We start from the raw sequence: 12,736 nt of genomic DNA, 5'->3' as shown, positions 1-12,736 counted from the left end.
GACCCTGTGTCAAAACAGTTGACTAATTAGTTAATTTTAATACTAATTGTAGATGTAACCATCTTTTAAAATAAGAAACACTGAGCCAATGCAGAGATGAAAGCCCAAGAGGTCAGAGCAATAGCTAAGCCCTAAAAACCTTACCCTTCACTGCCGCTGCTGCCTTTCTCAGCCAGAGAACTACTTCCTGTGTCTCTGTCTTCTTATAGACTTTCTGTTCTGCCTTCTCATTGGTTGTAAACCCAACCACATGACCTCATCGTCACTGTCCATCTATACAGACCTCCAGATCTTCTATGGTTGGTATTGAGACTAAAGGTGTGTGTCTCCATGCTGGTGGTGTCCTTGAACATACAGAGATCTGCCTGTCATGTGATCAGGATTAAGGGCATGTGCTACCACTGCCAGACTTCTGCTGTGGCTTGTTATTAGCTCTGATCCCCAGGCAACTTTATTTATTAACATACAAATAAAATCACATTTCAGTACAAATAAAATATCACCATAAATGATAATATAAATAAAAATTAACTTTCACTTTCTTAACTGCATCAAATCAAATCTCCATTGGGTCAGTGGAGAAATTAAAGATCCTATCAAAATCTTCTGCCTCTTTCTCTGCTCCTCTATCACGTATTCCACATGACATTCATTTAGCAACTGCTTCATGCTATCGGATTGAGTTGGTCCAGCCATCACCATGGAGATTTACTCCAACAAACGATGCTTTTCACTGAACAGAACTTTATCTTGTCTCAGTGCTTGGTCTGATTTTATTGTGGTTTCTTCCTGCTCTGTGAGATGTTAAATGTCTTTAAGATGACTGTGGGAAGGCACTAGAGATGAGGTGAACTTGATTTGGAGAGAATTCTTGTCTGCTTTTATGAAGGGCTCAAGGAGCCCATTAATAGATATAAATTGTTATGTAGTTGATTAAAAGAGAAGATTGTCAGTTGTTGCCATAAATAAACATGATTGGGTTTTTTGTTTGTTTGTTTTGTTTTTTCTGGTGTAATTCTCTTGTCTTTTCTCCCCAGTTCTCAGCCAGTACCCACAGCACTGTTCCTGTAGAGAAAACGAGCTGGAATGCACACAAGCTGACTTAAAAGCCGTGCCAAAGGTTTCTAGCAACGTGACATTACTGTGAGTATGCGTCACATCTTTATACCTAAACTCCCACAAAAAACACCGAAAACCCTGCAGTGCCATAATGACAAATTATACATAATACAATTAGCAAATAAGTGAAAGGACTTCTTAAAAGATTTATTTATTTGTATTTTATGTATATGAGTGTTGCCTGCATGGATGGATGGATGTGTACCACATGTGTACAGTACCCACACTGTTCAGAAGATGGTGTCAGAGACCCTGAAACTAGAGTTACAGATGGTTGTGAGCCACGGTGTGGATACTAGGAATCATACCCGGGTCCTCTGCAAGAGCAGCCAGTGCTCTTCAGCACTGAGCCATCTCTCCAGCCCCTGGAACTACTTCTAAAACCAGTCACTAATGAGGTTGATCTACTTCCTCCACAGGAAAATACATTTTAAATATGATCTAGATGAGCCTGGTTAATGTTCACCTCACGATGTCTGTCTGTGGCCTGGAGTGCTTGTCCAGTATGCTCTGACTTAGGCACTGTTATGCTGTGGCCCTGCTGCTGAAGAAAAGGGAGCAGGCTTATGTCATCTCATTTTTAAAGCTGACAATCCTTCTGAAACTTCAAGGAAAGATAGAAAGATCCACAAAGCCAGCTGTTCTGGATCATGCAAACTTTCCTGAATTTTGCAGAAAGAAATTTAAGGCCAGGAATCTGTAGTCCTGCCTTCATCGGGCATGTCCAGGATGGTTGGGATCTTGCATAGTCATGCCCTCATTGCACATGTCTAAGGTGGTTGCGATCTTCTGTAGTCATGTGCTCATTGCACATGTCTAAGATGGTTGGGATCTTGCATGGTCATGCCCTCATTGGACATGTCTAAGATGGTTGGGATCTTCTGTAGTCATGTGCTCATTGAACATGTCTGAGATGATTGGGATTTTCTGTAGTCATGATCTCATTGGACATGTCTAAGATGGTTGGGATCTTGCATAGCCATGCCCTCATTGGGCATGTCTGAGACGGTTGGGATCTTCTGTAGTCATGTGCTCATTGGACATGTCTAAGATGGTTGGGATCTTGCATAGTCATGTGCTCATTGGACATGTCTAAGATTGTTGGGTCTTCTGTAGTCATGTGCTCATCACACATGGCTGAGGTGGTTGGGATTTTCTGTAGTCTTTGTTTTCACTTGTTCTTATGTTTTGTTTACTTCTCCAGAAATTAATAGAGACAGTGAAATCATCACACCCTATCTACTCTGTTATACCAACTGACTAAGGAGAGAGGATAGAGATCAAGATAAACCTGGGCTAGCCTGGGCTGCATACTGGGACACATGAAAGCTTGTCCCAAAGTAACAAAAAAATTGTTTTGATTTTTATTTCAGATCTCTTAATAAAAATAAAATCCACAGACTTCCAGTCAAAGTTTTCAGCAAATACACAGAACTCAAAAAGATGTAAGTAACTATAAATACTAGATTTACGAGGAAACTCTGGTGATGTTTTAAGGCACTTTTGATCCGAGAACAAAATCGAATAGTTTTTATATGTGTTGCTAAATCTGGTCCTAAACTTAAGATTGGGAAGTAAAGCACTGGAAAGGAGGGTGTGTTTTCATTTCATAGTTTACAGTTTCACTGAACCCATCTCAGCGGCCTGACTTGGACTTGAGGTACAATATCTCAATACATAGTTTCAAGTCTTTCCTTAATGTTATTTGAGAATGACATTGACATTGCAGGATCAGAGGGGCTGGATGTGCTTTTTTTGTTTTGTTTTGTTTTGTTTTTGTTTGTTTGTTTTTTTCAAGACAGTGTTTCTCTGTGTAGTTTTGCGCCTCTCCTGGAACTCATTTGGTAGTCCAGGTTGGCCTCGAACTCACAGAGATCCACCTGGCTCTGCCTCCCGAGTGCTGGGGTTAAAGGTGTGCGCCACCACCGCCCGGCTGGATGTGCTTTTTAATTTGGAAAAAAAAAAGTGGAAGCATAGGCAAGACTAGTTCTTGTGTTTAAAATGTGTAATGACAGGGAACAGCCTGAATCCCAGGATAATAAGAGCAAAAATATGATGATGATGATGATGATGATGATGATGATGATGATGATAATGATGGTGATATTAGTACATTTGAGGAGAGACTACATCAATAACTAATGTGTAAATAAAATATAAATAGTATTCAGTGAGAAAGAAGGAGACCACGTGCTTCTAGCATCCAAGAGAAACAATAGCTGAGACCTGGACGGTTGTGAGCTACCATTAGGTGCTAGGACTGAATAAAAGTCCTCTGGGAGGGCAGCTGGGCTTGTACCATCTCTCCAGCCTCTCATTAGTCCACTTCATATCTTCATACTAGAGTATTTAAAGAGTCACATTGGATAGAGAATAAGAACATTTCTACTAGTCAGCATGATGCCTCCCATTGATATTTGTGGGTAGGAAACTCACAGGTTCGTAGCAGCCATTTGTAGCTTGGGTGATTGTCTACTGGTCCTTCCAAGCCGAGTTCCTCTGGTCTCTGAAGATGCCACACCTGCCAAGAGGTCTGGTAACAGTATCTGCAAAGGGGTGTTGCACATGTCGGGTCCTTGGCAGAAATGTTTTCTTGTGTTATCTCTGGAAATGCCATCAGTGATTCCACATTCATGGAATTAAAGACAGGCCCCCTCAAGCAAGAGACACATCCCTGGAAGAGGGTCACCTAGTGGAGCTGTGTGTGGATGGTGTGGACGTGCGGTGTCCTCTCACGTCCTTTGGTTATTCTCTCCGTAACCCGAGACATAGTCAGTTCCTTCTGCTCCGTCCTCGAGTGTGATCGTACTGTCACTGTCCCCCTGGATTAGCCACACATTAGCCCTGGGCTTCAAGAGTCCTCTAGAGAGGAAATCAGAACCACAAAGCTTCGCGACATCTTAGTCATTCCTAAAGTCACGTGTTCCTTCTGTCAATCGATGCCGTGCTTGCACAGCGTTCACGCTGTTCGCCAGAGAAGCAATTCGACAGCAGTCACTCACAGAAAGAATGGCAAGGGTTTTGTCTTAAAGAGTCAACTTTCTGCCACTTCTACAAAATGCCCGAGACAATCAGTTTATAAAGAGGAAAGGTGTCGTTCGATCACAGTTTGGGAGGTTTCGGTGCAGGACAGATGGGCCCTGTCCTGGAATCATGGGGTGAGACAAAGGAACCTCGTTACCAGGAAACAGATGAGAATGAGGAGGAGAGGGAAGCTGGGGCCCCACTCTTCTCTTCAAGGTGGTGCCCCCGGTGACCTGAGACCTCCCTCTGGTCCCCATCTCTTGAAGGTTGGGCTCCTCCCAACAGCACCTAGCTGAGATGCAAGCCTTGAACACTTGAGCCTTCGGGGGACATTTAGGACCCAAACTCTAACAAATTCTATTATCAGGTATCATAGAAGTTGTAAGACTTTCTAATCAGACCACCTTAGACATGAGCCAGTTGAGTGTACAAAGGTTAAGGGACTCAATTAAGACCTATAATTAGCTAGTGAGAGAATCACAGCCAGAGGCCGAGGCTTCTGATGAACATGGAGGCGCTTAACTATCACAATGAAAACCCAGGGGTGGAGAGAAATTGGTCAGTATGTTCCAGAGTTACTGAGACGTCCAGTCTTGTCCAAGGCATGATTCCATCTTGTGCTTTTTGTGCCCTGTTTGAGGAGAAAGATGAGTACCCAGGGAGGCAGGGAGATCATTAGCACGTTCAGACAGGAGACTTAACATTGGACATCTCTAGCCAAGTCCTTCCTCATTTGTTGTCCACATCCCTACTTGAAACAGCCGGTAACCACTGGAAGGAAGAATGTGGGAACAGCTTCATAATTCAGCTCCCAAATTTCCTCAGGGCCCCAAAGGTAGAGACTAACCCTCCTTGCTGAGACCACTACTGCGTATCAGTGTGTGGCCCCAAGACAGCACAGAACTTCCTGTCCACTGAGTCTCCAGTCTAGACCTCTCCAAGTCCCCAAGGTAGAGTTACGGTCATTCTGACACAAAGGGAAAGAAATTCCTACATCAAAATTTAATTTTTATTGCCAGATGTATGAACATTGCTCAAGGAATGTAAATTTTCTTTTACTGTGGATCAGTTTGGTTATCTTAATAACCTCTTAAAGCACCAGGATTTTCTAAAGTTGAAGAAGAAGAAAAAGTAGTTTGCGATGACCTTTCAGAGAAATAAAAAACAATTTATGGGGTTGACTCTAACATTTTATCATCGCTGCCATGGAAACCAACAGTGATCCTCCTCCTCCTCATTGTAACACAAACCTTATAAAAATTAGGTATTTCTTCTTACCCTGAGTTCTTGTTAAATGCAATCAATCATTGGCAATGAAACATAATTAAAGGTGCCTGTCTGGCTCTAACATGCACAATGTCACCTTTAAAAATAGCTTATGAACACACATGTCATTAAGGTATTTATTTGCTTTATTTTGGTACATAAGACCCTGGTGTTTCGCATGAGAAGTCTCTGATAGCTGAAAGAGCTGAGATTCATGATCCAGGAAACTGTTCTTAGACAAGCTGTTCAGTGTGAGATACATTTAATGGACTCGTGTCTCGGTTTGGAGTAGAAAGAGGTACCGCTTGCCAGATTGTCAATGTTTCCATTCTCACATTCTCTAAATGGCTCTTCTGGAAAAAGAAAGTAGACACCGAGGAGAGAGCTTAAGTTCGGCAGTCTCCGCCTGGGACTTGAGACCTGAGACGTGCAGTCTCTCCGCGGCAACAGCCAACAGATCTAAGACTCGGGGCTCTCCATTATTTAAGAAACTGGATTCTTAAGTGATGTTGGTGAGAGGGGACCAGCTGCAGGAGGCAGAGGAATCGAACAGGCCCTCGGTCTGAATATCTCTTTCCTTTGTCTTCTGCTGTGAAGGCACAACATCACAGTCACAATTTGCAATGGCGCCCATCTCTTCACTAAGGAGGAAAAGCATGTGTTGCGCCCTTGGATGAAGAATCATCTCAGATAAACTGGCCTAACTGAGTAGTGGATTTTATGTTTAAGAGAAACTTCAGTGGGCCTTTCCTGGCATCTCATGTGCGTTCACTGTTTTCCTTTGTATCGAAATCGAATTCACCGCGTCCACTTTCGTTATCTTCAGACACTCCTCTAACGTTCAGATAGATGCTGCTCCTCGTCCGTCTGTCCTATTCATAACAGAATCATAAGCCCCAAAGGGATTTCTGCTGCGTGAGTCTCCCCACAGACACAGTGCAAGAAGCAAGCGGGTGTTTGGGGTCAGAGGGCGGGGTTAGGATACACGCGCTCACTTCCTCTCAAGGTTCTTCTGCAGCGTTGGGATTGGCGCTTTGTAGGTGGGCACAGGTATGATGCAGGTGCCCTGGATCAGCAATGTTTTCCGAGAGCGGGGGATGCGTGGAAGTGTGATTGGTTTTTGCCCTGAGGATCACTAATAAACCAGAAGCCGATCTTGACTTTCTATCCCGCTGCCTTGAGACAAAAAGACGGTCAACTCTAGTCACTTTTGTAACACACTCACGACTCTAAGGGAAGGTTGGTGTCTTAGGGTTTCTACTGCTGTGAAAAGACACCGTGACCACAGCAACTCTTTTTTTTTTTTTTTTTTTTTTTTGGTTTTTCGAGACAGGGTTTCTCTGCGTAGTTTTGCGCCTTTCCTGGAGCTCACTTGGTAGCCCAGGCTGGCCTCGAACTCACAGAGATCCGCCTGGCTCTGCCTCCCGAGTGCTGGGATTAAAGGCGTGCGCCACCACCGCCCGGCTACAGCAACTCTTATAAGGAAAACATTTAATTGGGGAAGAGGGGCTTGCTTACAGTTTCAGAGGTTCAGTCCATCATCATCATGGCAGGAGCATTGGCGGCTTGCAGGCAGACGTGATGCTGGCTACATCCTGATCAGAAGGCAATGGGAAGTGTCTAATACTGAGGAAGCTTAAGCAAAAGAGACCCTAAAGCCTGCCCCACAGTGACACGCTTCCTCCAACAAGGCCACGCCTACTTCAACAAGGCCACGCCTCCCAATAGTGCCACTCCCTCTGAGCTTATGGGGGGCCATTTACATTCAAACTACCACAGCTGGGAAGCTCTGACAGGGAATAATTGCACCAGAATAAAATTCAAAGTCTAGTTAGACACCAAACACACACACATGTTCTGCCCATGGTTTTACAGTGAGTGGAACGCCGTAACAATTAGCACAGCCTTGTGAAATATTGTAAGCGTCCATTCGAACAGAAATGAGAGACATCAAAGCCATAGATAATGTAGGGGTTAGAAGCATAGTACTGACGTAAAGCACTTGCCTGGCCTGCACAAGGCCCAGGGTTCAATCCTCAGCATCACTCACACACACACACACACACACACTATACAAAACAAAACCCACTTATGTAGTAGTCGCCATCAGTATGGCTGTTTCCTGCCCCAGCCTGCTTTAGAATGTAGGGATTCAGGCCTAACGTCCTATTGCATGATGAGGACCGGAAGTGAGTGTTCTTCCCATGGACCCCTCAATAGTGCTGTTATTGCTACTATCAAATCAATTCTGTATTTTCAAGTTTTGTGACTCATAGACCTGAAAGTTGACACAGCATGGCAGCCAGAGTTCAGCAGCTGCTAGGACCCTGAGCACATCTCTGATTTGCTTGCTTCTTGCTTTCCATCTAGAAAGGACTCAAAGGGCCCCTCCTTTGTTCGTGAGAACACAACGAAAAAATTGCAGAACTAAAGGCTCAGCCTGGTGCTGGTCGGTCTCCCATAGAGACCAGCTAGAAAAGAGGGTTGCTAGAGCTCCTGACTGAATAAAAGATGACTAGCTGCAACACACACACACACACACACACACACACACACACCACCACCACCACCACCGGACTTCAGTGGTCCAGATCGCAGGTGGTCAACCTCGTTACATGCCTTGTCTTGTTTTGTAGCTCCCTTGCCTACCGGCAACATGTGAATAAAGCTCTGTGCTTTAGAATCCAGTTTCACCCACTGCCTTCAGGTGGGAAAAGGGAAAAAGTCATCACACAGCTATTTAAGCTTAAAGCCTGTATACTGCGATCACCTGACTGGCATACCGCAATCACGTGACTTTCCCATCTTGTTCCCACAGATACCTCCAGCACAACTGCATCACTCACATATCCAGGAGAGCATTTTTTGGATTATATAATCTGCAGATCCTGTGAGTAACTCCTTCATTAGTCTATTATGGGTATCATTCGAAGAAAAGACCACAAAGGTAGAATCGGGTGGGTTGGGGAGATGGAAGAACCCTTAAAAGAGTACAAGGTAGGTATTCATGTTAGGGCTGGGCATGTAGCTCAGAGCATTTGCCTAATATGAGATGAGAGGCCCTGAGTTTGATCTCCTGAACCAACACCAAAAAAAAAAAAAAGGACCTAAATTCCTCATCATACAAGAATAATTAATCATCCAAAGTTTCTCTCTCTAATATTGTCTTCTTGCTGACAGATCACTTTCTTAGCATCTCAGTATTTTATTTTTCCCATACCATAGCTCACTGGATATATACTTCTTAAAATAGTAACGTACTGAGAATATGACCAAAAAAGGCTAGAAGTAAGAATTGCTCAACATATTTAGTTATCTTTCTTTCTACTCCAACCTAATGGAATATCTGCCAATATTGTCCTTGGCCATGTTGCTTGCCCTGGTCATAGTGGGACCCAGCCTGGACTTGTATTTCTGGGCATCCCCTGGTCCGTCCAGCTCCTGCTTCAGCTCATTCAGAACATGCTTGCAGAAGCAGATACCCAGACTACAACACCAAATCTGTCTAAGTGTATGTGGCTGACTGAGGTGTGGAGTTTGCCTAATGAACTCACCCATACTGTTTGCAGATACCTCAGCCATAACTGCATTACAGCCCTCAGGCCTGGGATATTCAAAGACTTGCATCAGCTCACTTGGCTGTAAGTATCTTGGCTCTTCTCTCTCCTACAAATGCTCATGGTCTTAATGATTTACAATAATGCTTGGATAGTTTCCAGACCGGGATGTCTCTGGTCTATTATGTTTCTGACTCACATATAATCTGATGCATTTTGCCCAAGGAATTCAGACATGAGTAGGTCAGGCGATGGTTATATGGAAAAGAAATCTGGCCATGTTATTACAGGGGAGCCTCAGCACCCAATGGCAGCCTTGCCAAGCCAGGCAGCCATCCAATGTCACCAAGAACAGAAAGTCCTCGACCCCAGCACTACTGACATCTTGACTTCTGTAATTCTTTGCTCGAAGCGGAGAAGACAGTGTGCCCCGCGCCTTGCAGGAGGCCTCTGCTCATTCGATGTCAGCAATGCAACTTCTCTCTAAGAGTTATGACAACAGAAAAGTCTCTCCAGATGTTGCAAGGTGACCCTGGGAGGGGAGAATGCCCCCTTTCTTAGAAACCTCTGAAGTTAGGAAGCAAGAGGTTCAGGGCTTGCTCTGATCCTCAGGGCATCCGGAGAAAGGTTGGAGAATCCAGTAACATCTCCCATTTCCTCACTTTCCCGCTAAGCCAACAGCTCTGTCTCCAAGCATCGCTCATCAGCTGCTTGTGTTTTCTTTGTCACAATAAGCAGAGAGCCCTAGGCTCTGTGTTGCTCTGATCATGGTCTGCAGATTGGCCTGGCTTGTGGAAAGTTCAGGGCTTTGGTTCCACTAGACCAAGTGGGAGCCTGGTCCTGGGCTTAATGACCCAGCCAACTTCCTCATCTTGCCAGGCCTTCGCCCTAATGACCCCTTCTTTACAAGGACTGTTATGAGCATCGTCACATAGCAAACAGGAAGTGTCTAGGGCAGAGTTCCTGTCACATAGTGAGTAGGTGCTCTTGTAACTGTCTGCTCCTGATCCTCCGTGCCTCGGACTTCTGAGATACAAGGCGGCACCTGTGTCAAAGGCCACTCTTTCCTTTTGCCGTCTGAATACAGTTTCAAACGGTGATTTGTCACTCTACAATGGGTTTGCCGTCTGAATACAGTTTCAAACGGTGATTTGTCACTCTACAATGGGTTTGCCGTCTGAATACAGTTTCAAACGGTGATTTGTCACTCTACAATGGGTTTTCTCTCCTTCCCACAAGACCCCTTGAAAGTGTGTGCATGTCCATTCCGTCATCTGCACAGACCTTCTTGAATGCCTTGTTTAGTTGTGAGATTAAAGAATTGTGATTTCAGGGCTGGAGAGATGGCTCAGTGGTTAAGGGCACTGGCTGCTCTTGCAGAGGAGCTAGGATCAGTTTCCAGCACCCACATATGTGGGTGGCTCACAACTGTCTCTAACTCCAGTTCCAAGGGATTTGATACCCACTTCCAGCTTCTGTGGGCACCAGGCATCCAGGAAAAACACCCATATACATAAAACAAAATTACGTTTTAAAAATGTGATTTTTCTAAGAATTGTGCTACATTGACTCCTTTTGAAGGGCACGAGATAGCATTTGTTAAAGGACCACACTGCCTGTCAATGCTTGTCTCGTGTTATCATACTTATCCCTCAAAAACTACATCCCCATTGAGAGGAAAAGAGGAAGGAAAGAGAGAAAAATGAGGAAAGGGAAGGGGCAAAACCAGACCAAATACCCCAGCATGGAAGGGGGAGGCGGGCAGGAAGTCCCACCCTACTGAGGAGCTATTGGTGACTGACAGGTGCTACGAGAGGGAGGGTGGGTTTTCTTTAAGGGTGTGACTGTTGGTAGGTCCGCCATGCTCCTGTGGATGGTTCCACTCTAGAGAGTATAGGAGCTCTATATACCAGACTCAAAAGATGATTTAACAAAGAACATAAAGTTTGGGTAGGTTGGGATGGGGGAGGTGGATCTGAGAGGAGCTGGAGGAGGGGGATGAATATGATCAAAATACGTTGTATGAAATTTGCAAAGAATTCATACAAGTATTTTTAAGTAAAAGAAAAAATTATAGATTTTTTTAAATAAAAAAAAAGATGACCCATCTAACCAGTCATTAAGGAAATGCATTTTCTAATTTGTCTAACTGATATATGAAAGCATTAAAGTTGTTCGTAGTAGCAGGTACTGTGTGAAGTTCCAACATCTGCAAACACTGGGCGATATTTAAATCTGATTCAACACATCTGTTTCTTCACTCATGTGTTATTTCTTCTCTATAATGAAGACATGCGATTCCCCTCTACCATTTAGAGGTGAACAGCTCATAGCTGTTATGTTATGTTATCTTACGTTACGTTACATTATGTCATGTTACGTTATTTGAGGGGGAGTATGCGAATCCCCCCTTCATTCAGCCCACCAGCAGGCAGGGTGTTTGTGGAGGCCATTTCAGCCAGTCAGTGTTTGTCAGGTGGGTGCAGAGGGAGATCAGTTCCAACTTCGTGTAAGCACTAGGAGAAGAGCTGCAGAAACTTGGAGAAAACAGTGCCCTCCCCCTCCGAGAATGAAGGAAAAGACGCCCAGCCCCCTGAGGCAGGAGTCGGCCAGGCGTTGGGAGAAGCAGGTTTCTCGTCGTCCCTTTTATATTTTCCCTGGACTGGCTTCAGGAATGTCTCTAACATTGGAAACATTTTGATGTGTCTTGTCAGAATTTTAGACGACAATCCAATCACCAGAGTCTCACCGAGGTCCTTTACTGGATTAAACTCCTTATTTTTCTTGTAAGTATCCATCTCTCTTTCAGTCCCCCTGCCTTCGAAACAGAAGCCTTTGAGAAAATGCTGCAAACCGAAAGCGTCAGGCCCATCTTGGCTGAACATCAGGCCCTAGTTACTGTTGCTAAGTCAAAGGCAACAGCTTGGCCGATTGCCGCCTAAGCTGCCTGCTCAGCGTTCATCCTCTATCATCTCCTAAAGCCCCAAGTCATGTTTCTGTTTGCAGCGGTTGAACCAAGAGCTGCTTTTATTTCCTGACATCCTAGTTAAACTGAATGAAATGTAATAGGATCTCATAGGAACACAGTTCCAACTCCCTTTTTAAAAGATCTGTTCACTTTCAGTTTGGTGCCTGTGAGTATTTTACCCTCCTGTTTGTGCGCGATGTTTATGCAGTACCCAGAGAGGCCAGAAGAGGGCGTTAGATTCCCCTGGACCTAGAGTTCCAGGCGTCTGCCAGCTGCCATATTGATGCTGGCAGCTGAACTCAGGTCCTCTGCAGGGGCAGTCAGCGTTGTTAACCACTGAGCCATCTCTCCAGCCTCCCACTCCACTCTCACTAGAGGAAATACGCTTTTTCTCAAAGACAACGGATGAAAACCCCAAATCTAGGCCCTACGGACAGAGATGTTTCCATAATTGTGCTTGCACTGTTAATATGCTAGGATGATTGGCAGGCAGCGGGGGCGGGGGTGGGGTGGGGTTCCGTGTTCCTTTCCACTGGGTGATGCAACACCGTGAAGGGTCCATTTATCAAAGGGACCGCGGTATCCTAAATTAATCATGTATCTTAGCATGCTCATGAACTGTTGGCTCTCGATAATTCCCCTAACTGTCACATCCTAGATTTAATGCCGTTTCCAGTGTGGTTTTTTAATGGTATAAATGATTCATGCATCCCTGAGAAAACATCTTGAGAACTAATGGTGCTGGAAATCATCACAAACTTGTGGTACACAAGGAAAACGATCATAAACTTCACAGTTATTG

General features: G+C 44.6%; 1 protein-coding gene across 1 annotated transcript in view; it reads left to right on the top strand.

Moving 5' to 3' along the window:
- Nucleotides 1-12,736, top strand: part of Rxfp2 (relaxin family peptide receptor 2) — a 62,429-nt gene that overhangs the window by 27,138 nt on the left and 22,555 nt on the right. Inside the window, exons 4-8 of the mRNA XM_006979605.4 lie at nucleotides 1,038-1,143; nucleotides 2,493-2,564; nucleotides 8,228-8,299; nucleotides 8,979-9,050; nucleotides 11,681-11,752. Of these exons, the coding sequence (XP_006979667.2) occupies nucleotides 1,038-1,143; nucleotides 2,493-2,564; nucleotides 8,228-8,299; nucleotides 8,979-9,050; nucleotides 11,681-11,752 (394 nt within the window). The remainder of the gene's footprint in view (nucleotides 1-1,037; nucleotides 1,144-2,492; nucleotides 2,565-8,227; nucleotides 8,300-8,978; nucleotides 9,051-11,680; nucleotides 11,753-12,736) is intronic.

The sequence above is a fragment of the Peromyscus maniculatus genome, chromosome 23 (assembly GCF_049852395.1).
Source record: "Peromyscus maniculatus bairdii isolate BWxNUB_F1_BW_parent chromosome 23, HU_Pman_BW_mat_3.1, whole genome shotgun sequence".
NCBI classification, from domain to species: Eukaryota; Metazoa; Chordata; class Mammalia; order Rodentia; family Cricetidae; genus Peromyscus; species Peromyscus maniculatus.
This window is presented reverse-complemented; position numbering and strand designations above follow the sequence as displayed.